At 39.5% G+C, this 26,247-nt stretch overlaps 2 protein-coding genes across 2 annotated transcripts; one reads left to right on the forward strand and one right to left on the reverse strand.

The window, feature by feature from the left end:
* Positions 1-8,974: 8,974 nt before the first annotated feature.
* Positions 8,975-10,400, forward strand: LOC135697753 (selenide, water dikinase 2-like). Its single transcript, XM_065217557.1, has 2 exons — positions 8,975-9,245; positions 9,308-10,400. Exons 1-2 carry the CDS (start codon positions 9,020-9,022, stop codon positions 10,234-10,236), a joined length of 1,155 nt encoding a protein of 384 aa, XP_065073629.1. The 5' UTR covers positions 8,975-9,019; the 3' UTR covers positions 10,237-10,400.
* Positions 10,401-10,509: 109 nt separating this feature from the next.
* On the reverse strand, positions 10,510-24,315 carry LOC135697755 (putative odorant receptor 83c). Its single transcript, XM_065217560.1, has 5 exons — positions 23,510-24,315; positions 11,075-11,174; positions 10,926-11,015; positions 10,713-10,865; positions 10,510-10,649 (listed from the first exon to the last, which is right to left on the reverse strand). The coding sequence occupies exons 1-5, from the start codon at positions 24,313-24,315 to the stop codon at positions 10,596-10,598; spliced, it is 1,203 nt and encodes a 400-aa protein (XP_065073632.1). The 3' UTR covers positions 10,510-10,595.
* Positions 24,316-26,247: the final 1,932 nt, after the last annotated feature.

Consider the following 26,247-nt stretch of genomic DNA (forward strand, 5'->3'; position numbering starts at 1 on the left):
TCCAATGACAACAGAACCAAACGTTACATTAGAATCAAAGTTCATCACGATGTAAATTATTGTCCCTCGGTCCCTCACCGCATGCAAAGTTTGTTTTGTTCAAGGGGGACGGTTCTATCTACGATGCAGAAAAGATTGTGTTTAGCTGTGGCTAGCGGCACGCACGCTGAGTAGATAGAAAGAAGATTGATGACGATTCTGAAGATTTCCTGCAAAAAGATGATGCGCGATGCAAGTAGATGCGAGAAATGAAAGAAGATTTTTTGAAGATTGATTCGCTAGTGTGAGATTTGTTGAGCATCTAGACTTGAGATTTAGATGTGTCGCCCCCCTCGGTTTTGTCCTGAGTCAGCACTACACGGCAAATGAGAACGACCCAAATTTGAGTTTAGTTCACTCATAAATCGCAAAAAGTGCAGGAACTCAGTTTTGAGTTAATTTCCCTCATGTTTTCCAGGTTTTTCCAGGAAAATTTTTCCGAATATGAGAACAGTAAAGATTGGATTCTCTGGATTTTCGTCAATTTTTCTAATTTTAGGGCAGATTTTTGAGGTTTTCCACAGGAAAACATGCGGCAAATTTACTCATCCTGCACTTTTTTCGATATTGAGTACACTGTACTCAAATTTGCGTTGATCTCATTGGCCGTGTACAGTTTTTTTTTTCGCAGTGGGAAAAGTTTGATTTTTTGACGAATTAGCCCGGGAAAGTGCTGATAATGTGTCCGTCGCGAGTTTTGGTGGCAATTCGATGTTTTTCAGGTAAGTTAATTCGAATTAATGTAATGTAATGTAATTATGTTTTTTAGGAAAGTGCACCAGTCCGAAGCCGAATCCTGGAAGGGAGTCCAAAGCTGGATCCCGACGGGGAGTTTGAAGCCGGATCTCTGCAGGTTAGTGAATGTGTTTACTAAAAGCAAAAATAAAGTGGAAGTGGACCCCGATGGAAATCCGATGACGGATTTTTTTTTTTTTTTATATCTTTATTAAGGAGACTTTCAGCCGTTGGCTGGCTCGTCTCCGAACCCGATGATGGATTCCATAGACGGATCCCCATGACGGGTTCCGTAAACGGATTCCGTAAAAGGACCCCGATGGAAAACCGAATACGAATCCCGATGGGAAAACCAAATACGGATTCTAATGGGGAAACCGAATACGGATCCCAATGGGAAAACCGAATATGGATCCCGATGGGGATACCGAATACGAATCCCGATAAAGAAAACCGAATACGGATCCTCCGAGGGGAAACCGAATACGGATCCCGATGGGGAAACCGAATACGGATCGCGATGGGGAAACTGAATATGGATCCCGATGAGGAAAGTACAAGTAGAGTACAAATAATTTGTTGAACTAATTGAGGTTTTGCCAAGACGGTCCTCCAACATAATATGTTGGACGATGGAACGGTTGGTGTAGCAGCCACCGCCATAGATGTATTCGAGCAGGTATAGTTTTTGTTTGGTTGTTCTTTCTTCTTCCTCGCATTTCAAGCGGCACATTAGCTTATTGCGTGCTCTCAACTTAGTGTTCTAGATGCACTTCTACAGTTATTAAAGCTGGGTTTAGATATGGCAAGTCAAATGATCAACTCAGTTGAATTCAATTGGCTTGAAAAGTTGAGCCTGGTTCAACTTTTTTCAATTCAAGTGAGTTGATCAAGTCAGTTGAATGGCATGGTTTACACGTTCAATTCGCGTTGAAATCAGTTGAATTCAACTGACTTGATCAATTGACTTGCCCTATCTAAACCCAGCTTAATTGAGAGCTTTCGATGCCTGTATCATTTTTGCATTAGTATAATTGTGTGGCAAGTACAATCATACCAAATATTATAAATTAACAATATGGTTCACTCTTCCATTATCCCCAAGACACGATTTTTCCCGACACTAGCGGCTCTAGTGACGCGAAAGGTGACTAGTACACTGTAAATTGAGCATAACAAGGCAATCAAAAACAACTCACTGTTGAGTAAAATTTAACCACACGGTAAGAAAAAAATAGTCAAAATTAAGTTTATATCTCAAGCGCCGCCGGGATTTTCTGAGGTTCAAAATCTTTGATCACGAAGGGTGGGTGTGGAAGCTGCTTTTCGGGTGTCGGTAGCATTGGTATTCAGTACGGAAAACAAATCAAGGAAAAAAAGTTTATTTCATCCAACTACACGAAACGAAAATCAATTATTTAATTCATGTGTTTCACTTATACATTTTTGCCAAAGCATCAGCCTTATACATTCCATAAGACAAACCACATAGGTCCTATTAGAATGCATAAAAGGTATGTGTGACCACTTATACATTTCATTTAACACATGATCTTTATTAACTTTTTGCAAGGCGTCTGCTTATTAGTTGACTTATACATTTTATGAATAATCAGCAATGGAAATTTGCCAAAAGGTATAAGAAGATTTCTATCCGTGTAGGTACTATGTGGGAAGTCAAAAGTAAGTAAAGTCCCATGTACTCAATTGTTTTGTTGTTTTTGACATAATCCACATCCAGAGGGCCAGTCACTTTCGAATATATGGGAATGTTAGGAAACCATTTGGAAATGCATGAACATTTTCAGTTTTTATTCATTATCGTCTTTAAGGCCTGTATAGAGATCGAAGCGAAGCGAAAACCTCATACAAAATACTAAATTTTTCACCAGCGTGAAAAACGCAATTGACAAATTTTTCACTTCGCTTTGAACTAGGCTTTATGAGCAGTTTGGCAGTTGTCACAAATGACATCAAGATGCCTAGCCGGAGTCAAATTTGTTCTGAATAGTTTTCAATCCGATAAGTAGACTTACTCAGATTGGGCTTTTCCGCTTTTCGCGCTGCCGTTCCGCTTCCGCAGTAATTGCGTAATAAATAATAAAGCGGAATGGAACGATGCAAAATGGAAAGCAGAATCAAAACAAAACCGCAAATAAGGCTACCAGAAACTCAAATTTCTAATGGTCATAGGGTTACAAGAAGTTCAAAATAAAAATAAACCCCGTTAATATGCACGAAGTGTCATTAAGATTAGCAGCATTAAGAGTCAACAGTATTGTAGGATATTTGGACACCACCAAGTTAGTTGACTTGAGTTCAATTTCACTCATCATGTGGTTTCCATGAGGCTAGGTAAAATTAAATTAATTGTGAAAACTAAATTTTGAGAAATCCTCAATTTCTACGAACGTACACACGCCTAGCAGTGTTCGAATGGTTCTAGCGGTGCTTGCGCTGCGTAGAGATTCTGGAGCGGAGAGGGCCGAGATAACGAGAGAGAGAGAGAGAGGGGAAATACGTGTAGCAGACAAAGAGAACACTCTCAGTGGAACCCTAAGCTGGAGCTTAGGAATACAGATAAAAGGCATTCTGTGTGATTGTGTGACTGCGAGTTTTCTGTATGCGAAAGTGAAAAACGTGAGAATGAATGTATGGAATGGAAGCGAATTGAGTATCTAGGGTAAGATACGTTTACTGGACTATTTGGATTACGAGGAACTATGGTAAGTGATTTTAATTTAATCTTACGCTGTTTCTTTTATGATTAGCGCTGTCACTCTGCCTCCCGGACGTTTATACGTGTGTGATTGGGTCGCTTGCAAAAAAAAAAGTTTTTTCGAACGAAATTGTTTTGTGTCCCGGGCGCGATAATTTGACTTGAACAGCGCTGATCTTTTGTTTACTATGTGCATTGATTTGGTGCACAAAGTGACTAGAAAAAGAAAAGTCCCGTCTTGGGCCGCGGCCGGAGTGAACGCGACGCGACCAATTGAAAAGAATCTTATTATTTTTTTATTAACGTCGTGTAAGAATAGAATTTAATGAGGGAATGGGCGCTTTTTTGTTTCCAGGTTTGAAGGATCGTTGGTGGTAGAGGCTTGTTCTTGTGTGGGGGGCGCCGCCGTGGAGTTTGAGTTTGAATGGATCCCGAAACTATTATATTATTATTATATATTCAATAATACATATTCAAAACAGGACCAAAACAAACTGGAAGAAGCAAAGTAACATTGATTGATTTTCTCTAATGTATGCATACCGTTTATAGTGCAATTAACCTTTCTATTTTTCCTTTCTAGGAGACAAAATTACATTACTTGTTGATATATTTATTGGTATACTTGTAAATACTTATTTAATCAGATTCGGAATATGAGTGATGAGGAAACTTATTGTGTTCGCGAACCCTCCGTTTAGGCTGGATTTATTGATTTAAATCCTTAAGTTTATTTTCAACTCTTCGATGATGGAACATTTTTAAATTAATATTATAATGATTCACTTTTATCAGCCTTCGTTCAGGAAAATACAGAAACATTGTAATGCATGATTACAATTGCATGATAACTGTAAACTGTCCAAATAACCTTGATTTTTGTGACTATTGATTCTTTATTAAAGCTTACCAATATTAAAAAAAAAGCATTCCATATTGCGTTAAACCATTCCATGGTGCATAATAAAGAGTTTGTTCAATTCCAATAAAATATCAAAAATAATAATAAAAAAATATACTGCGGTTAACTTAAATTGAACTTATGTGTATTTTGTAATACTTGTTTATTTTACATTCATTATATTTTATATATTACATGACTAGTAAATTATTTTTATTTCACATATTTAAAATCTCATTATATCATTATAACTATAATTTTCATTTACAGAAAATAGTTGTCCTACAAATACTGATGGTGTATCAAATAGCAAATCATTGTTAATTACATTTTATTTTATTATTATATAATATGATCTATGGTTTTCAGAATTTGGACTACCCAGAGAATAAATTGAATATCATCATACATTAGGCCAATGTTTTTAATTTGTTTTACTTTTGCAGAATTTTGCTCTTTCAAGAATTATTCATTGATACTTTTTTTTTATAAATCTTGTATGCTCAAATATCCTTGACTATGTAGCAAATTGAGTCTTTATTTAAATTGTGGATTAATTAAATAGGTAAAGTTGAGTTCAATCATACCACGGCCAATGATTATAAATAACAAAACTTGTTTATTTTTTTTATATGTTGCATTTCACTACATATATTATATAAATTATACATTGCATGATGTACTATTACTATTAGCTTAATATTCCAGTTACCCAAGCAAGTCATCGAAATTAATATGAAGCTGATGAAGCAGAGGAAATAACAATATTAAATAAGATTATATTTTTCGTCTGTTAGTTATTAATCACAATTTTTAGCATTATTGTTAGTACCATTCGAGCAAAATATATTTAATTGCCTTATATACCCTATACATTTCAGTGCTGCATCCACCTGCCATTGTAAGCTGAAAAGGTATAGAGCTGCATCTTATTATATGTAAAATACTTCTTCATTGCAGTAGCAACTATATTATCCATATAAATGTATTTCATTATGTCATATTTTAATGTTCTGATATATTTCATTTCTCCATTGCATATATTTTCATTATATAAATAAATACTGGGTTGGGAGGGAGCATCAGGGTATCATTCAAACTGAAACTGGACGATGGTATGATTGACAGCTGGAGTCTAGGAGAGAATAAACACTATCATTTTCTTTATCCTACCGATTCGATTGTGGTGATGTGAATTCTACTCCAACAGTTTCAGGGCGATTGACGCGCCCTTCTTAACAAACCATCCAGTAGGAAGCTTAATAAGTATTGCGAATTGTGTTATTCGATTTGTTGGAGCGTATCGTTGGAAGGAGATTCTTAAATTCCCGTGGATTTCGCGTAAGTGTCTCTGCTTACGGGTCCACCCTTCCGTTTTTGGCCCTTCATACAGCGATATAGTGAATTCAGATCGGTAGCTCAAATTGATCTTGCTATTAAGTGGAGCTGCATCCAAGACAAGTCTTGAAAGGATGGTGGCTACCTTACATACATACACATACAAACTAAATTTTGAGAAATCCACATCAATAATCCATAGAGTGAAAATTACCTAACCATCAATTGAATGGAATTGGCGTTGGCAGCAACTCTGTAGCTCTTTACTCCTATGTTAAAATCCATAAGTAAACTTCAGACTGTGCGTGAAACATGGCGGACTTCATACTATCAACCGGTGAAAACTAACGATTTTAAATTGATTCACTACTAGAATAGCCTATTGGTCCCTAGCAAATCGATTAACGTATCCTATTCTAGTCGAAATTCTAGTACTACACTATGTTTGTTTTGATTCTGTATGGAAGTTTGACAGATAAAATGAGGGGTTCGTGGATTTTCCTATGTTTCGAGGGGTGCATCGATTAGCTTGGGACCGAAGATAGCACCAGAACTGAGCCAAAATGTTGAGCACATTTTTTCGGGACCTTCTGGTCTTAGAGTTACCTATATGGTACTATCCTATCACTTCACCGAAAAATCCCATAAGAAACTGTCAATCATTTCTAGAAGAGACCATTTTTCGACAGTGCCGTCAACGCCAATAATGGAGCACGAACGAAGGGGATGAAGCACACAAAAATGACAGTATCAAAGGCAGCGCAGGTTGCTATGATTTTGATCCAAAAATAAGTTAAAATTTCTCAATGGTGAAAACATGACGGTTGAGTACTTTTAACTTAAAATCGAATTCATTTTTATTTTTTGTTATTGAGCTTTTTTAAACTTAAGTGTTTTTGAGTGTTTTTTCTTCTTACCGTGTTCGTTAATCTATAACCCAAAATTGGGTTAACGATTATTAGCGTTATGAAAGTTTTCCTCCTGTCAGTTGCCAATGTGGTATGTAAAGAGGAATGGCAGATATAATCTGCATTTTCTTTTATTTGTTTGCAGTACCTCTAAGCTTATTGTACATTCAAACTTTAGCAGATATCACGTTATTTAGGCACTTTTGATATCATATTATATAACGTTATTACGTTATTAATATCAACTATAGTCTGAACGTAGTACAATGTCATGATGTCAGGGTACGCGTGTAACATGCATGAGAAAGCTAATACTGTTTGCCACACCTTTTATTTGACTAAACGTATGAATTGATTACACGCTTAAATAATAAGATCACGAATGTTTTCACCGGGAGAGGGTATTACTTATGCGTCTTTTCAGAAATATATGGGAATTCTGGAAGTGAACCATATTGTTAATTTATAATATTTGATCATACTCTATGCCCAGGGAAGTCGAGAAATTTTCCAACCCAAAAAATGCCTAGACCGAACCGGGAATCGAACCCAGCCACCTCCAGCATGGTCTTGCTTTGTAGCTGTGCCTTTACCGACTGAGCTAAGGTAAAGCACCGCTTGTCGTGACCGGCCCGAGATTTCCAGCGTCGGCCACGGCTACATGAATTAGCGATGCAGCTCCCACAGCTGCGGCTGCCTCTGCTTTAGTTGCTGCTGCTGTTCCGCCTCCTCTGAAATTCATAAAAAAAAGATGGACCAGCAGCAGCATTGGAAGTAGCCGTGGGAGCTGCATCGCTAGTTCGAGTAGCCATAGCCGGAAACCTCGGTCAGGTCAAGATACTGCTGTCAGCTGTTCTTCGTCTGGGAGGAAATGTGGATGCGACTGCCGTCACGGATGTAACAATTTTGAGAATCCATGGCGAGACTGGTGGAGATTCACGGTTGTTTTGAAAATAATTTGATTATATTGTGGCAACATCAATAACAATTTTTGACACATGCACACTGCGTAAGCGCAGAAAAAATTCAGTGTTGCCAGTAACTTTAAAGATCATAAAAATTGTAACCATGGGTGCCAAACAGCGTCAATGACGACGCCCAGGTGTGCCCAAGTTTGATTTTGGCACACAATGTAGAATGACCAACCCCTTGACCTCAATTGAAGAATCAAAGTGACGATTGACTCACAGATGGTGATTATAGTCGCTATATTTATAGTCTAGTGAATAGAATCTCGGGAAACAATCGAGCACATCACGATCAACAAGAAAAAAGCGCATATCAGCTTTTACGAACAAAACTTCGGAAACCGTTTTCTCGTGACCTCGCTCGTGACTCAAGGCTCAGCTATGCAAACCAACACCATCAGTTCAGGGTAGCAACGGCGCCGGTGGTGTAGTGGTAAGCGTGATTACCTCTCACCCCAGCAGGCCTGGGTTCAATCCCAGTCGGCACCGCCGGGATGTTCTGAGGCATAACATCTCTGATCACGCCTTCCTTCGGATGGGAATTAAAGCCGTTGGTCCCCGGTTCATGAGTTGATGGGTCGATAGGTAGGGTCCAGGTGCGGGAGCTGCCTTCCTGGCACGTCGGTAGCATTGGTGCTCAGCACGGAAAACAAGATCGACGGAAAAAACAAACCAAAGGAAAAAAAAAAAAAAAGTTCAGGGTAGGAAAAGTTTCCACCATCCGATGATGCTGTTAATTTGCGTTTGGTTGGTGATGATAGAACTATCAAAGTTTTGTTTATGAAAGTTGATGATACCTTTTTAAATATTGCTCTCCAATATATTGAATTGGTCCCACTTCTTGATAGGTCGAAATTCTATCCACTTAGACCATAAATATAGCGTCTATAATGGTGAGTGGGTGAAAATTGTTATGACCAGAGTCAATGTTATAATAAAAGTCCCGCCTATATTACATGATATAAGCCATAGTCTGTACGGGGTATTAAGTTTCATGACACTTCGTTGGTGATTGCCTCTCCTAATAAAAAATACCATAATCGAATGATACCCCAAAAGATTGAACAATTCCACAATTAGTTTGGATGATACCCGGAATACGTCGTTAAGCAAAATAACCATAACCATTAAGGGCATAGTCTATAGCCCCTCGCCCTGATTCTCAACCCTGCGCACGGCATTCGTAATTTTGATCATCTTTTCTGGAGGCATGAGGCTAACCTCGCTCACCTGGCAACAGGTGCGTGTTTATTTTTGTCTTTACTCTTTCTACCATTTTCATCGTCAGTCTCAGGCACCTCGTTCTGTCCGTCTATCAAAAGCGATTTATTTCTCGAACGGTAAGCATCTAATATTGGAAATAATTTCCACTTGAAGTAATTAAAAAAAATAAACCTTAGCGTTGGTCAGCATGTTTGATCCTACGCAGCACGGCTTGAGCCGTGATTTTCGCCTCACCAAGTTCTCCACGCTGCGCGGGTGAGGTTCGAAAATTCCTCAGGATGTCCTTGACCGGCTTCTCCGAGGAGTGTACAGCGAACAATTCGCCAGCAGCAGTAGTAGTGTAAAAAAATCCGACAATGTTAACAATGTAGAAGGTGATAAGAAGAGTACCGCTGATAGCGCTGAGGGTGTTGGTAAGTGATTATCTAGTTTGTCCCATGATTATCATGTCAATATGCGCTTATGTACTTTTTAGGGATTGGACTCGATTCATCCGTGATACCGTTGAAGAATGATTTGCATTTAGTTCAGACCGTGGACTTCTTCTACCCGTTGATCGATGATCCGTACATGTTGGGTCGCATAGCCCTGGCCAACGTGGTTAGCGATGTGTATGCCGTGGGAGCGTTGGAGATTGATGAAATCAAGTTGGTCTGTTCGGCTCCGACAGAGTTCAGTGACGAGGAACGGGACATTGTGGTTCCGATGATCATCAAGGGCTTCCAGGATGCGGCCACCGAGGCAAAAGCCCGCGTGAAGATCGGTAGCATTGCGCTGAATCCGTGGTGCATTATCGGAGGAATTGCCACGGCCGTTTGCCTCAAGTCGGAGTTGATCATGCCGTACTATGCACAAGCAGGCGATTCACTGGTCCTGACCAAGCCTCTGGGAACGCAACTAGCCACGAATGCGTTTGTGTGGATGATCGAAGAGTCGGACAATTGGAAGAAACTTTCCGAACAGTTCACTGCATCCGAAATTGAGAAAACATACGACATCGCAGTAGAATCCATGTCGCGGTTGAACAGATCTGGAGCGGAGCTTATGCACAAATTTGAGGCTCACGCTGCCACTGATGTGACCGGTTTTGGGTTGTACGGTCACGCCGACAATTTGGTTAAATTTCAGAAAGGTAGCATTGATTTCGAAATCCATACGCTACCGATAATAAGAAATGTCAAGGAGATTGCGGAAATCCTGGGAAGAAATGCGAAGCTGGTAGCTGGGAAGGCAGTCGAAACATCCGGCGGACTGCTGGTTAGTTTGCCATCTGCCAATGCAAAGCAGTTCTGCGACGAGTACGAGAAAGTTTCAGGTCGTGGTGCATGGATTATCGGAACGGTGGTGGAAGGTAGCCGGACGATCAAAATAAGTCCAAATCCAACGATCATCAGCGTTGATTAGCACAAACCGATGCAGACTGGGTTGATTGAGAGGGGGCTGGTGTCGGGAGCAGAGCAGCGGCTACGTGTGGTAGAACGTATGAAGCGGACTTTTAAAGGCAGAAATGCTGGTAAGTTTGTGAAAGTTTTTCTCCTCGGTAGCTGTTACCTGCTGTTGCTTCCGGTAGTAATCTCCTGTTGATGCCTAAGTTAGCGGAATAAATTTGTTTAATTTGTACTTTTTCTAAAGTGTGGACTCTGAGTTTATTTGCTAGAGAACGAACCCTGAACATCAACTTTTAAGTGCTTCTGAACGTGTGTTAATCTATCATCTAGTAAGTGGTGTTGTGTGCTGAAAACGAGGTGTTGAACGATTTGAATCTACTCCTGTGTTGTAACCAGCATGGTAAAGAAACTGTAGATCATTTTGTGGCTCTGTGAAAGGGAATAGGGATTTCAGTATCGTTAACTGATGATTCGATTAGAATGAGATCTTACCTGTACATAGGTCTCCATGTTCATCACTCCAAAGCGGTACGATATCTCCTTGATGTTTTGAGACATGAGCAGAAGCAATTTCAGAGATTGTTGAACCGACAGGTCCAAATCATACCAGGTGATGATGTACACCTGTTCGATCAGTTCTTCGCTCTGAAAAAGTATCATACCGATTTTAATCACTTAATCTGAAAGCCATGCGAGAAATGTTACCTTCACTAGCAAAAGGGTTCCCAGCAGGCAAAGTGAAAAGATCTGGAACGATGCAGCAAAGCAAATCACAATGGCCGAATACCAGCGCACCTGTAAAGGAAAGGATGAACGATTCTGTTCAAGAGTTTAAACGAGTAGTTCCAGCTTACCCAAACCAACGCGATTAGCAAAACGGCAATCGTGCCAGTCATACACGCGAGGCTCATCAGAAAGTATGAACTGAACACTTCGTTCGACAAGTTGAGGAAGCTGAAAAAATTAAAACGACCGACGGATAGGTTGTTAGTAACAAATAAATTTCAAAGGATTGTATGGCATTTTCCGGAAAGCCATTTGCCGGAATGGACCATTTCTGGGAATGTAGGGGTAGGCGGGGCAAAATGAGCATCCTGCAATTAAGCCTTAATTTTCTAATTGTTCGAAACAAATTAACTGGTAGGACTAGGAGTAGGTTCAATAGCATCATTGCAATTAATTTCTAGAAAATTATTGCATGAAACACATTTATACTTCGAAAAAGATTGTATGGCATTCCCGCGAAAGTCATTCCCTAGAACGGACTACCCTAATAAAAATAACCATAAACGAACGATAACCCAAATCATTGAACTATTCCATAAATGGTTTGGATGATACCCAGAACACGTCGTTAAGCAAATTAACCATACAATTTTTATTAGGGTATTCCCAATAAAATCACTCCCCAGAATACACCATTCCCCAGAATGGACTATTTCCCTGAAATATAAATTGTTACGTTTCCGTGATTTTGTCGCACTAAAGCTCTTATTGTTACATATTATAATCATTCTGAACAAGAAAAATGTCATCAAGATAGATTTGTTGCATGTTAAAGTAGATTGGCCCACATTTATATGGGAGATTTTTTTATCGTTTTTTTTTCAACGGGCCAACCCTCCAATTGTCCAATAGTCACTCTCTAAAAATTTCACCTCATTCGGATGTAACACGAGCAGGCGCTTTTGGTTTAAAGTTAATATGAGGATTTTTTCCAAATGTATGGAGAACTAACATCCCTTCACTCTTTCGTGCATAAATCTGGTTCAGCAAACTCTTTTAAGCTCAGAATTTCAGCTAAGCTTGTAGCTTAAACTATGAGAAACAACTTTGTTCAAGACAGCATCATGATTCAAGTTAGTATTATGTAGATATTCATTCTTGAATTTATATGTGCATTTTGTTCGTATATTGCAGCAAAAAACAGGCAGCTTCTGCAACGTAGATTAACACTAAAATAATAAAAGTTCATATTTTCCACAGGCCAACATCCAGACTCATGTCAGTACTCGTTACTCGGAATGGCGCTGTTGGTTTTATGTTCATGTAGTAGTAAATTTTGTTTGAATTTTCATATACAAAATGCTCATATATATTCAAAATCGAATATCTCAATAAAATTAACCGGAATTATAACGCAGTCTTCAGCAAAGTTGTTACTCATTGTTTGAACTACAAGTTTTGAAAATTTGAATCAAATCGATAATAGAGTGCAGGAGTGTCGCTTTTTCATGTATTTTATCCAAAATCTCCATACAAAATTCAAACTAAAAGCGCTAGCTCATCCTACAACCAAATGAGTTAAAACTTTCAGAGAATGGTTTTCTCACCTAAAGGCACAAATCTAGAGGTTGGCCCGTGGAAAATTAGAACTTTTATTTTTGTGGGCCAGTCCAATGTTATAGCTCCCTTTTCTGAACATTAAACACGTACCGTCTAAAAAATAACAACAGTGTACTTACATTTTCAACTATATTCAATGCACTAAAGGGTGTCCACGATGAAATTGCCACACTATGAAATTGCTCTAACTTTTTAACCGTTGGGTAGAATTTAATGAAAATTTGGGTGGATTTAGTTCATAGTGCATGCAAGTTTTAAAGTCCTGTGATCAAAACTCGCGGAAATGGAGTCGAAAGAACAGCTCGTGCGTGATAAAATCTTGCGCATTCATTACGAGAACAAGGATCTCTCGCATCGTTCCATCGCTAAAACGTTGGGAATCGCGAATTCCACAGTGTCGCGAGTGATTAAGCGGTTCGAGGAACGGTTGACCACCGATCGGAAGCCCAGAAGTGAAGGAAAAAGTATTCCGTACAACACCAAAAATCATAACCGCGTAGTTGGGGATAAGTTCAGCGTTCCGGAGCATGTCCGCACTCAGAAGATGTCCAAATTTGCGAAGAAATTCCTGGTTTGGCAAGCCATCTGCACGTGCGGGAAGCGGAGTGCACCTTTCGTGACCCAGGACACGATGAACGGACAGGTGTACATAAAAGAGTGCCTCCAGAAGCGGCTGCTTCCTCTCCTGAAGGCCCACAACGTCCCAACAATCTTCTGGCCGGATTTGGCCTCATGCCACTACTCCAAGGACGTGCTGAAGTGGTATGCGGACAATAAGGTCAATTTCGTGCCGAAAATGTTCAACCCTCCCAACACTCCGGAGCTCCGCCCCATCGAGAAGTACTGGGCGATTATAAAGCAGCACCTTCTTAAACGACCTAAGGTAGTGATGACAGTCGAGGAACTGAAGAAAGTATGGGTTTACATGCAAAAAACGGTTGATTCACAGGTTGTGCAGAATCTTATGGCCGGGGTTAAGGCCAAGGTGCGGGCATCTGCGTATGGACTGTAAATAAAATACGAGTAAAATGGTAAAATGAAGTTTAATAGTTATTTCTCAATCCCTGAAAATTTGATGGCAATCGGATGAAAACTCGAATTTTGCGAATCAATTTTGTGTGTGGCAATTTCATCGTGGACACCCTTTAAACTTGATGTAATATAATCACCGACGAACCGACATGCCAAATGAACATTTCGTTTGTCCACAATTCAAATTGTCAAACGAGCGATTCAAATTTTCAAACGAGATGAGGCGCCGCGTAGTGAGAAAATACCGAACTTCTGTCCACCAACCTTTAGATATTGATCCACTGAACAACTTCTCCGAAGACAGCAACTTCTTAGATGGCAAGGATTTCAAGTTATTTTTTCCTTGATTTGTTTTCCGTCGATCTTGTTTTCCATGCTGAGCACCAATGCTACCGACGCCAGGGAGGCAGCTCCCACACCTGGACCCTACCTATCGACCTATCAACTCATGAACCTGGGACCAACGGCTTTACTTCCCTTCCGAAGAAAGGCGTGATCAGAGATGTTATACCTCAGAACATCCCGGCGGTGACGACTGGGATTGAACCCAGGCCTGCTGGGGTGAGAGGCAATCACGCTTACACACCACCGGCGCCGCTAAAGGCCCACGCACATTAGATCCGGATCGGACGCACTGCCGCAAAGTGACAGCTAAATCTATTGTCTAACTGTCAAATTTACGTCAACGCAACGCAAATGGGTCTAATGTGGGTGGCCCTTAAGGATTTCAAGTTATACCGTATGCGTGATAATGTTTGCACCATCGTACAAATAAGGTTCACGTTTCACCTGTGCATACAATGCCTTGGTGCACGTAACCTATAGCTCATACCATAGTAGGCTGTGTATAAAAGAAAACGATTTACTTAGTTTGACAGTTGCACCATGACGAAGTGGCAGCGTATTCGTGATTTGTCCCATGCGCAAATGTCGCAAAAAGACATCTCAATCGCCGTGGGAGTGTCCCGGTGGACCGTCAAAAGGGTTTTAGACCGAGAAAAGAAAGTACAACTATCCGAGAAGGTGGCCACAGGTCGTCCGAGGTCAGCTCGGGTTCCGAGGGTTATCGCTGCTATCAAAAGGAAGATTCGGGTGAATCCAGTGCGTTCAATAAGGAAAATGGCAAAGGAACACGGGATCAGTGACTTTACTCACATGATTACCAACCGCATCCGGGAGCTACGAGTCGAACGATGCATGAAAATCTTCCGTAAGGGGGAAATACAAGTAAAAATTGTTTTTTTTTATCGATTTTTATATTTTACTTTAAAAATTTTAACAAATGCTACGAGCACGAGGAAGGAGTGATCTATGGCCCCGGTATCACCGATTAACCATAAGTTCAAAAAATCAAGTTTTTACACAACCCAAAACTTTAAACGCGTTTTTCTCGAAACGGTGTTTTCCAAATTGGCGGGAAAGATAACTCAAAAATCTGGCGCATCTTAAAGGAAATATATTTTTTCTCTATGTGAACCGCTGATATAATGAAAAAAATTAACAATAACTAATTTTCAGGTCTGCCTAAAGTGGAAAAAAACAGCGAAAAATCCGAGGGGGGCGACACATCTAAATCTCAATTCTAGATGCTCAAAAAATCTCACACTAGCGAATCAATCTTCGAAAAATCATCTTTCATTTCTCGCATCTACTTGCATCGTGCTTCATATTTTTGCAGGAAATCTTCAAAATCGACATAAATCTTCCTTTTATCTACTCAGCGTGCGTGCAGCTAGCCACAGCAAAACACAATCTTTTCTGCATCGTAGATAGAGTCGCCACCCTCGGAAAAATCAACTTTTTTTTCAGATATTTTTTTCTAAATTTTTAAATCGTTTTTTTCTTTGGGTTTTAGAGGTTCACATAGAACAAAAATCTTTTCTGAAAAAGGTCCAATTGATAAAAGTAAGTTTTGTCCATTCTTCAGGTCTCTAGAACGCCCGCCAATCCCCACCGGAGGCGACCTCCTTCCGATGTGACCCCAAGAAGCCACAGAGGTCACACACCAATGAAAAAAAATCCCAAATGTAGAGGAAGATTTAAGCAATTTAATGTAAAAAACCCCAAACGTTTGCGTTGTTTCATTTGCTCACAAAAAAATTCCGAAAATCGTCGAGTTTTTGACGTGTTACTTGTATTTCCCCCCTTAAGCGAAAAAAAATCTGGTAATCCTGTTCACCGACGAGAGCATGTTTACCGTCGATCCCGTATCAAATTCCAGAACCGACCGGTATCTCTTCCAAAAGGCGACAAGGTCAATACGGAGGTCTACATCGGGATTTTAAGTAAGTATGTTCTTGTGTGGATCAAAGAACAGTACGGTCCGAAGTCAAAAATGTTGTATTTCAACAAGATGGGGCTCCGTGCCGCACCTCGAACCGCACTCAGAAGTGGTTGCAGGAACATCCTCCGTTCTGGGCGAAGGATATGTGGCCGCAATCCAGCCCCGATCTTAATCCGCGGGATTACTCATGAAGGTCAAGGCCTGTTCTAAACGCCACCCGAGTACAGCAAGCATCAGACAAACATTGACCCGTACCTGGAGAGAAATGGATCCAGACTACATTATTAGAACCTGCAGTGCATTCCGGAAGCGTGTGGAGGCCGTAATTGCAGCAACTGGAAACTCGATCGATGATTAACATAGTTTAAGACTCTGAGAAACATCCCCCTTTGAATAAATAAAAAAAAACTCGAAAACGAAATTTTTGAGAATTTTTTTAATTTTGACATTGCTCAATGGTGCAAACATTATCACACATTACACATTACCGTAAACAAGGAAATCACAAATTCAAGTGACAAACTTCGCCAAAAGCAGCAACAAAGTTGAACACGTTATTTCGGGACCTTCTAGTCTTAGAGTTACCTCTATGGCTTTACATCGTACGGGTTAGGCAAAAAGGTGTGCGTTTGACTTTGTACTGTCGCATTAATGGCCCTTCGATCATTTTCAACTTCTATTCAATTTTCATACTGCCGTACTCTAACGGAACTATCCACCTACCCTCTACTAAAGATCATTCTCTAGCTAATAAATTATCGCACTTGAGCTTCATGTTGGCATTTTCAACCAACTCTGATGTATTGGATGTTTTATCTTTATTCAAATTTAACACCCAGAAAACATATACCCCAAATTTTAATATTTTTCAAAATAAAAACAATGAAAAACATTTTGGAGCAATATGTCATTGGAAGTTAAGGTATTCGAATGAATTAATGCGTAATTGAATTAAAATAACAAAACTAATCCCAACAATCAATACGAAACTAACGAAAATGATTAACGTATCCCATTCTAGTCGAAATTCTAGTACTACGCAATGTTTGTTTTGATTCGCTATGAAAGTTTGACAGATAAAATGAGGGGTTAGTGGATTTTCCTATGTTTCGAGGGGTGAATCGATTAGCTTGGGATCGAAGAGAGTACCAGAGCTGAGCCAAAAAGTTGAGCACGTTATTTCGGGACCTTCTAGTCTTAGAGTTACCTCTATGCTAATACCAACAATCAATACGAAACTAACGATTTTAAATTGGCTCACCACTTTAGTAGCCTATTGGTCCCAAGCAAACGATTAACGTACCCTATTCTAGTCGAAATTCTAGTACTACGCAATGTTTGTTTTGATTCGCTATGAAAGTTTGACAGATAAAATGAGGGGTTATTGGTTTTTCCTATGTTTCGAGGGGTGATTCGACAAGCTTGGGACCGAAGATAGTACCAGAGGTGAGCCAAAAAGTTGAGCACGTTTCTTCGGGACCTACTTGTCTTAGAGTTATCTCTATGCTAATACCAAAGAGGTAACTCTAAGACCAGATGGTCCCGAAGAAACGTGCTCACCTTTCTGGCTCAGCTCTGGTACTCTCTTCGGTCCCAAGCTAATCGATGCATCCCTCGAAACATAGGAAAATTCACGAACCCCTCATTTCATCTGTGAAACTTTCATAGTGAAACATAGTGTAGTAGTAGAATTTCGACTAGAATGGAGTACGTTAATCGATTTGCTAGGGACGAATAGACTAGTCAAGGTAAGCCATCAACATCTCTACTGATGCTTGCAAACATGATGAATCACGTTTTCTTTCTCGATTCTAAAACTTCCCGGAAAGCGAGAAAACCATCAATCACACAAGTATAACCAACCGGTGAACACTCGTGTTTATTTCAGTTACCGTGGGGACGTAATTTGTGATTAGCCCCGGTCCCTTTCAAATTGTATCATTATTTATGTACGGTCCTTATATTTGAAATAACGTTTCACACAAGGGGGGTGGTGGCTGTCAAATACGAACAATCGTCGCCTACCTCGCATAACTGGTTACAAACGTAAACAAGCCATAAGAAACCTACAGTGTTTGTTTACGTTTGGAACCAGTTTCATACAATAATGATCAGTAGGCTGATTTGGCAGGACGTCCCCCCCAGGTTTCACATTCATCTAGTGATGGCCGATTTTCATTCGAATAATTTATTAATCGATTAACAAACCGAAAAGTAAAATATTTGTAATCGGTTATATCGTGCCGATATAAGCATTAACATCTCCAGAGGATCATCACCGATCGTTTCAAACATGTGCTGCACTCTCATTGGTGGAAAAATGGCATCACAGCGAACAAAAAATAATCGATTAGTTGTTAATCGAGTAATTAAAAAATGGGACATCTCTGATTCTGGTGTGTTTGTTTTGATAAAAATGAGCGCAAAATTTCATCTCTACTGAGGGGGCAGCAAAACCACAAAATTACTTTGAATACGGGGGGTATTCATTGGATGAAAGGGACCGTGAAAGAGGACACTAAAATTGAAGGTTTTTCTTCCGACAGTTTCATCTTAGTATTCATCTTTGCGTCGGTAGCATTGGTGCTTAGCACGGAAAACAAGATCGACGGAAAAGCAAACAAAAGGAAAAAAAAAGTGAACTGCTGATCTGAGTTCCTCTGGTATATTCAATTAGAGGATGTTCCTGAATATACAGTCAAACAGCTCGTAATGTTCTGAAAAACTTCAATGACAGTTGTCCAGTATTCATCTTTGGTATAACCGTCCGAGAGACAGAGTGCCAGCGCTAATCCCACCGACAAACCGACAAGAATGACCATAGCAAAAACAATAAATTTTCTGGCCAAAGCACACTACTGACATCTGGCTATGCTATGAATTGGTTCGTGTCTGATTTATTCTGGACAAATTATTTTTATCTAGATTAAAAAAATCCAAAACCAGGATCACTGTACATTTCAATCAGCCTTTTACTATTTTCGGGCATAAGTGAGAATTAAATGTCATGTCGGTTTGTCGGTGCTAATCCGGCAAATGCAGCCGAAAACTATGAAAGCGAATGCACGCACAAAACAGAGAACAAACTTAAAACACAACTGTGAAATAATTCGGGATGGTAGGTCCATAAAGCTTCTACATGAGGGATTCATTTACCACAAAGACAAAACGGTATGGTTGTAGATCTATTTTTTTGAATTACCTACAATACAAATTAACTATTTCAATTAAAAATTACATCAGACTCCGGAAACGTGGAATTAGCAATGCTCGTTACGAAGAGAACAAGGCCCAGAGGAAAAATGTCCTGGAAGAGCACGAACTGCTATCAGCCAAGGCAAGCACACCTTATCGTTTTCTTCGGAGCATAACAATATGCCGAATACACTGGCTATTTGACAGTGCTCAAACGGTTTCAAATCAGGTCCTGATTAGCCTACCAAAATTTAAACTCATTTGGTAAGAAACTGACTTGGCACAAACCATTCGAAGTTTATATGGAAATTACTATTGGAAAACTAAACTTTTTGTTCATTGTCTTCTACCCATTTTCCATATTGCTTTTTTGAAAAGTTCAATAACTATTCTTACGGAAAATTTTCTAAGCTACAACTTTGCGCAGTATCGTTTTTCAGTCAAATGTCAAATTAAATAGTTATTAATTGTTTAAGAGATTGATAATCTTATGGCATGATCAAGCAGTTATTTTGTGGGCAACACTGTGTTCTGCTGTGTGTCGTAGTAGGCATGATATTTGTGCTCTATTCTTCGCACCAGAAACACCAATGTTGCCTGCTGAACAGTTAAATTAGCATAACCATAAGCAGGACTTCCACTCACTTCGCTATAAAAAAATGTTTTTCGGAATTATGGAATCATTTGGATGCTATTATGATAGTTTGTACTTGTCAGATACAAGAAGAAGTTGAAGTGTAAGTATTAGACACATAAAACCTGCCAATTTCGCTTTCAGTGCGTCACAATCAGCGAAATTATGACTCGTGAGCGCTCACGATTCGTAAAATCACTGATTGTGACGCACTGAAAGCAAAAATGACAGGTGTTTATGTACCAAATACCTAGTTTGCAACCTTTTCTTGTAACTTACAAGTACTAATTATCATTAAAATATTTAATGATTTCATAATTCCGAAAAACAATTTTTTATAGCAAGTGAGTGGAAGCAACCCTGATCATAAGACATCAGTGACTTGAATCATTAATAACTTTTGTTCCTTACATTTGATTGAAAAGTGGTTTTGAACAAAGATTTAGCTGATAAAATTTTCTACAATCACTGCTATCATTTTTAAAAGCATAATGATGTGGTAAATTATTAGATAGATATCAACAAAAACATAAGTGTTCCCATAGTAATTCCCATATAAACTTGAAATGGTTTGTGCCAAATCTGTTTCTTACTAAAGAAGTTCAAATTTTGGGAGGCTAATCAGGACCCAATTTGGAACCGTTTGAGCACTGTGGAGCGAAAATTTCAAATTTTGCATAACTCTACTGGCTATTGAAACAGCTCGGTACAGAGCAGCCTTAAAACGAAAGGCTAGAGAAGGTTCCGAAAAACCAGAAAAATCAAAAGATTGACTGCGACACAACACTCTTTGGAGGTGAGTAACACGTGGTGGATGCTTCAATGAAATATTGCATATTGCGTTCAATCGTATGTATTGTCAGTTTTCAATAAAGATCTCCGATTGGTTAAGTAAGTGTACGGTTAAAGAGTTACTCTATGATTCGAATACGGCGAGCTACTCATTTTACCACACTCACATATAAGCATTCAGAAATCTCTATTGCGACTAACGCGAGCAAGCTTCAGTGTTTTATTCAACAACGGTCTTTTGATTAACACTCCGAACACAATGCTTCTAGTGTTAAAATGTGTAACGGAAAATTGGCAATGTTTGAAAAATCATTGCTCAGGAATTTATCGATTGATTTTAAATCTATTCATACCGAATAAATCTTTAAAGTATGAATCTTCAAATGGCGCCAAAAGATTCGAAACTCGTTAATAAATGGCTGAGCTATGATTTTTCAAACATTGCAAGTTTGCCGTTACTCATTTTACCGGAAGCATCATGTTCGGAGTGTTAAAAGATGTACGTACAACTGCTGATGGACTTCTTTTGCAATAGGTACAGACTACGACGTCCAAACTAACCCAGTGGAAGATGATCCATCGTATCCGTAAGACTACAAAACCTCCTAATGACCCTGACGACTACGATTGCGTCGATACATTATAGGGTAGGATGGTGCAAAACGCACCGTTTAAGCAAAATCGTCAATGGCTGGCGAATGGAAGCTAAAATCAAGAAGAAAGTAATGGCGTTTGGTTCATTACCATGTTTTCTACAAAGATCAAGTGATTTAGAACTACAAAAGGATGATTTTCCAATGATATCGGGGCAAAACGCCTGATTCATGATGCAATATGCACCACAACATTGGGACAAGACGCACGACAACAATGGCCAAAACGCACCACAACATTGGGGTAAAATGCACCCCATGGTAAACAAACCATAACCCCTGCAAGTAGATAATGCAAAGGGATGCCGTATTTCAAATGATTATTTCTTTATGTTACATCAGAAATAAGGTCTCAAAATCTCAATAGAATGTTAAACTGTGAATCATCAAGTAAAATATCTAAAAAATATACGAAACGTAATTTTTTTAATATTTTTTGTGATACATGATGATAAAAGCTTAATTTACAGTCGATGATTTTAACAACTGTGTCCTGTTTTGCACAAAATGCAATTTTTTTAAGGAATCAGTAGGTCAATACATGATTTTATGATCAAGAATTATTTGTTAAACCTCCAGTTGAAAACAATCACAAACCGTTACCCGGAAAATGCATCTGAGGAAAAGTTATCGCTGTTTTTCTATAAGTGGGCATTTTACCCCAGGGGTGCATTATGGGCTGTTCTCCCTTACATTAAAACGAACGACGGGCAAAATTTTTTGCTGAAGAACATTATGTTAGAGGAAGAGCGGCTGATGATTTTCACTTAAGGTGGTTCGCTGTGAGATTGGTGCTAATGTTTAGTTTGTTTTTTGTATAATTTCAGGTGTTAAGGTGGTTCGCTGCCTCTGGATAGTAGGTTTGACGGTGTTTCAGCAAGAATAATATTGAGACATACGGAAATGCAACAAACGTGTCCAATTAACTGCATTGGTAACGAAAACACAGAGGAGCGTACACCTGATGTCACACACTAAGGTGATGGTAATAAAATTGGTGATAATATGACATTTACACAAAAGCGGAGATCAAATCAGATTCGTCAACGTACCAAAATTCGAAACTTCGATTAAAACGTAGAATCTGTGCAGCACCAGTGGAGAACACTCAAAAGCTGCAGGTCTCATCAACCGCTACCTTTGGTATATAACTTGTGGCTGGTGGCCTCACAAATGGATCTCAGATGTAAATGTCATCAGAAGCCGATAGCAATAGAAACAAAGTCTGCAGGCAAGCGTTTGATTATGAATTAAATCCACCAGAACATCGCAGCAAAGGCAAATACTAAAGCGGCGGAGCGTCAACAAGGAAATTAAGCAAGCCGATAGGAATTTGACCTGGGCCCAGGTCAAGCAGCTGCCCAGAATGGAAGTCTTTCACGTTGGCCCTGTACACCTCTGGAGGTTCCCAGGTATTTGAGTACGACTACGATGGACGTTGCCCCTTGGAACGGAATGAAAGCGATCGAACCTGATGTTACACAACAAGCCGGCGTGTTTTTTTTTTATCAAAACAACAAAATCCTCTATCTCTCTTCTTTATTTTTTTGATCTCTTACTATCTCCTAATCGGACGCTAGTGGGACCAAAAAGCCTGCTAGTGAAAGGAAAGTCGTCATGCTATACGGTCTAGCATAGGCCACGACTAAATTTCCGTAGGTTCAAGCCTGGCTTAAGTGCAGATCGGTAGGCAGCAGCCAGCCAGGGTGTGAACTGAGCAATAACAATAACAATATTCAATTGCTAAAAGCTTTCCCCCAAGCAGAAGCTTTGGCATTTTTAGATCCTAAAAATGTTGCAAAAGGCTTCAAGATCAATGCAACCTTTCTTCAAGTATTTTGAAAGGAATTATGTATTGGGGACAAGAAAGGGCAAAACTCAAGCTCGTCAGCGCTACCTTTGGACAGCACATCACGTGTTAACAAAAAACTGTTACATAAGAACGAAAAGTTTAAGAGACCTATTCAGCGCAGGACTGAGGATGGATTGTGCATTCCAGAAAGTATTCAATGAATAGCATTGACTTTGTCTCAAAAGTAAGGGTGTTGGACTGTACAGAACCAGAACTAATGACTTTGTCTACAAAGCCGAAATTGAAAAACAAAAACAAACATATGGTGCACAGAACAATATAAATGAACAACAACTATTTATTTGTCAGTTTCTGGGGAATGGTTCATTCTGAGGATTTTTTCTGTGGATAATGGTGCATTCTGGGGGATGGTATTCTTGAGAATAGCATTCTGGGGAATGTCATACAATCGTTAAAAAGTTACAGCTGTTTATGTGTGTGCCATTTTTATCGAATACACCCTTTATGCTAACATATTTTAAGGAGTACTGAATAACTTACTCGAGCAAATCCTGATGTTGTGTTATGATTGACTTCATTCGTTCTTCTGCAATCCGTAGGTTAGTGGGGCTCTTTTTCTGCTGCGATTCCTTGGACAGCTCCTTCAAATCGGACATGATGCAATCGTACATTGCCAGAGCATTGACGTAGACGGCCACGATGAGAACGTCGTTACAGCACGAGCTTATTACCACCATCAGTACCCCAATCACTTGGTAAATGTAGGTCAGCACAAATCCGGGCCATTGAGAGGTGTCCAGAAACGAAAACTGAAATCCAAACGACAGCTGCCGTTCTCCAGTAAATAGGGACGTGATTAACCCGAAGATGCTCATGGTAACAAACACGAAACCATACAGACCGATATAGAATCGTTCCATCATCAAAACGACCGTTACATTATTCTTCAGGATTTCGTTCAAACGATCGTTTTCTTTGTTCTTTGCTAGAAAAGCGTAGATCTTCCTAATGAGAGTGTACATGGCTTCCTTGCGGTAAACATACGCTTCGAATTTGGCGAATCCTTGCAGCCCGAATCCGAGCACGGCTATGTTGTACGCAAAACCACCGACGTCTCCGGAAAGGATAGCAGCTTCCACATCGGCATACAGGAAGCTGCTCATAATCAGCAACAGGAAGATGTACCGAGGATTAACGAAGGAAAAGTCCAATTCCGTGACGTCCATTCCGAGCCAATTGCGAGCGATTCCGTTCAAAAAGACAATAATGTCTTCGAAAGTTTTATGAGGGTCTTTCACTTCTGAACGGAGAGCGTGAAACTTTTTGAATCGTTTCAGAGTTTCCATCGTCCTGATCGATCGTACCGCACTTGTGGAGAATTGGGAACCGAGTGGTACGCTTTCGGGTCAGAAGATCAGTTTCATGCTATTATTAACCTTGAAGCCACAGGGAAGGAAGCAATTCTTTCCCAGACAATCATCGGGAAAAAAATCGGCCATCATTTAACCTCTTCTCTCCGGGTAATAAAGCTATTAAATAATTACGGCATGCATAAATAATTGCTGGAATTGTGAAACATAGTTATAGAATTAAAAATAAACGTTTAACCACAAGGCGTTTAGCTCTATGGATGGTAATAGTTAATGGCATCCATTTTGTACACCCAACGTAATTAGTTTTTCTAGAAGAATGGACAACCATCATGGTACAAAAGAATCCTTTTTTGTACCCATCCAAAGCCATGGGCCGAGCAGTGGTACAAGTGCAAGCAAGTGCCATACAAATGGATGGTGGGTGACCCGGTCCACATATGGAAATTAATAATGTTGTTTGGCTTCTGCTCTACGAAGGAGGATGGAACAGCATGGAAAATGAAATTAATTCCTGCGGTGGTGGAGAGAAATTTGCTCGATAGGATTTGTCGATTTGTCACTCTCGACGTTTGGGGACCTAGTCTTCTCGTACCATGAGGATAAAACGATGCAACGTGGCTTGAGAGATGCTCTTTTGCTTTTTACGTAGTAGCCGCAGTTAAAAAGAGCAGATTTGTCTAATGATGAAAATGGGTTGAATAGTTTTCGGTCGTTGTAGTTTGTATGATGGTGATTACTTTCGAATGATTGCTGGGGGAAAGTTAGTTGCAAAAGTATAAGTTTAGTTTTGTGCGGTGGCAGGGATAGCTTACTGATGGGATCCAGGTATAATTTGAAATAATATATCTCGGAAAGTAGGGCCTCGAACCCATCAACACATGGCTCGGGACCAATCACATCATTTCCCTGCTGAAGTAATTCTTATCTTTGGACAAATTACTAGATTTTATTTTATTTATCACCACCTTCGACTAAAGTCGTACAGACTGAATGCTGCTGCTTATAAACTAGAGATACCACCAATATCACCACTATACCACAGACAAACATACATACTACTCGTATACTATAAATCGATTAAGCAATTAACGGCCAACGCAATATTTTGTTGGTTGGTATATCGCCATCTGAGACGCTACCACCATCTGTTGAGCGTGCTACCCATGATAGTGCAACAGTGATGACAGTGTTTTAGCGACGGTGTTTTTCAACGATAAATATTCCATGTGTTATGTCTGTTTGTCTGTGACAGTATGGAAATCTAGCAAGGCAAAAGTCCAATACTTTTTGTTTTAAGTTTGGTGTCTACGGTGAATTTGTTTTTTTTGCTTCACAAGCTCATTGTTTTAACCTTTGCGTACTTGCCTTTGCGTAGTTCCCAGATACACTACCGATGATAAGTTTAAGGACACCCCAAAAAACCATGCAAATATGTTTTGTTCAATTTTCGATCTCCAAAGGTTATTTGAATGGTATAAATGGTATAGCATAAGGGAAGGCCCATTAATTATGTCACACAAATTTAACCCATTTTCTACCCCCCTCCCCCCTTTGTCACATTTTTTATATGCACCTTAATTGTTTTTTGTAAGACTCGTCACAGTGTCCAAACCCCCCTCCCCCCTCCCCCCTAAAAGTGTGACATTATTAATGGACGATCCCTAAGTGTTCTAGCACTACTTTTATTTCAAAATTTGGCCAACCCAATTCTGTGAAAATCAGTCACGATTCTTCAGAGTAAATTTTGAATAATATTGTAACTTTGGGTGAAATCTTAGCACACAAAATTTGAAAATTATGTTGAACAACTTGCCTGCGAGGAAAGTTCCATTCAATACCTTTCAAATGATCTAAAGAGAACGAACATTAGACGTAACATGACAGAGATATGAACATAACAAATTT

This window comes from Ochlerotatus camptorhynchus, unplaced genomic scaffold, assembly GCF_037179485.1.
Source record: "Ochlerotatus camptorhynchus isolate MF236.1 unplaced genomic scaffold, CSIRO-AGI_Acam_v1.1 ptg000077l, whole genome shotgun sequence".
NCBI lineage: Eukaryota > Metazoa > Arthropoda > Insecta > Diptera > Culicidae > Ochlerotatus > Ochlerotatus camptorhynchus.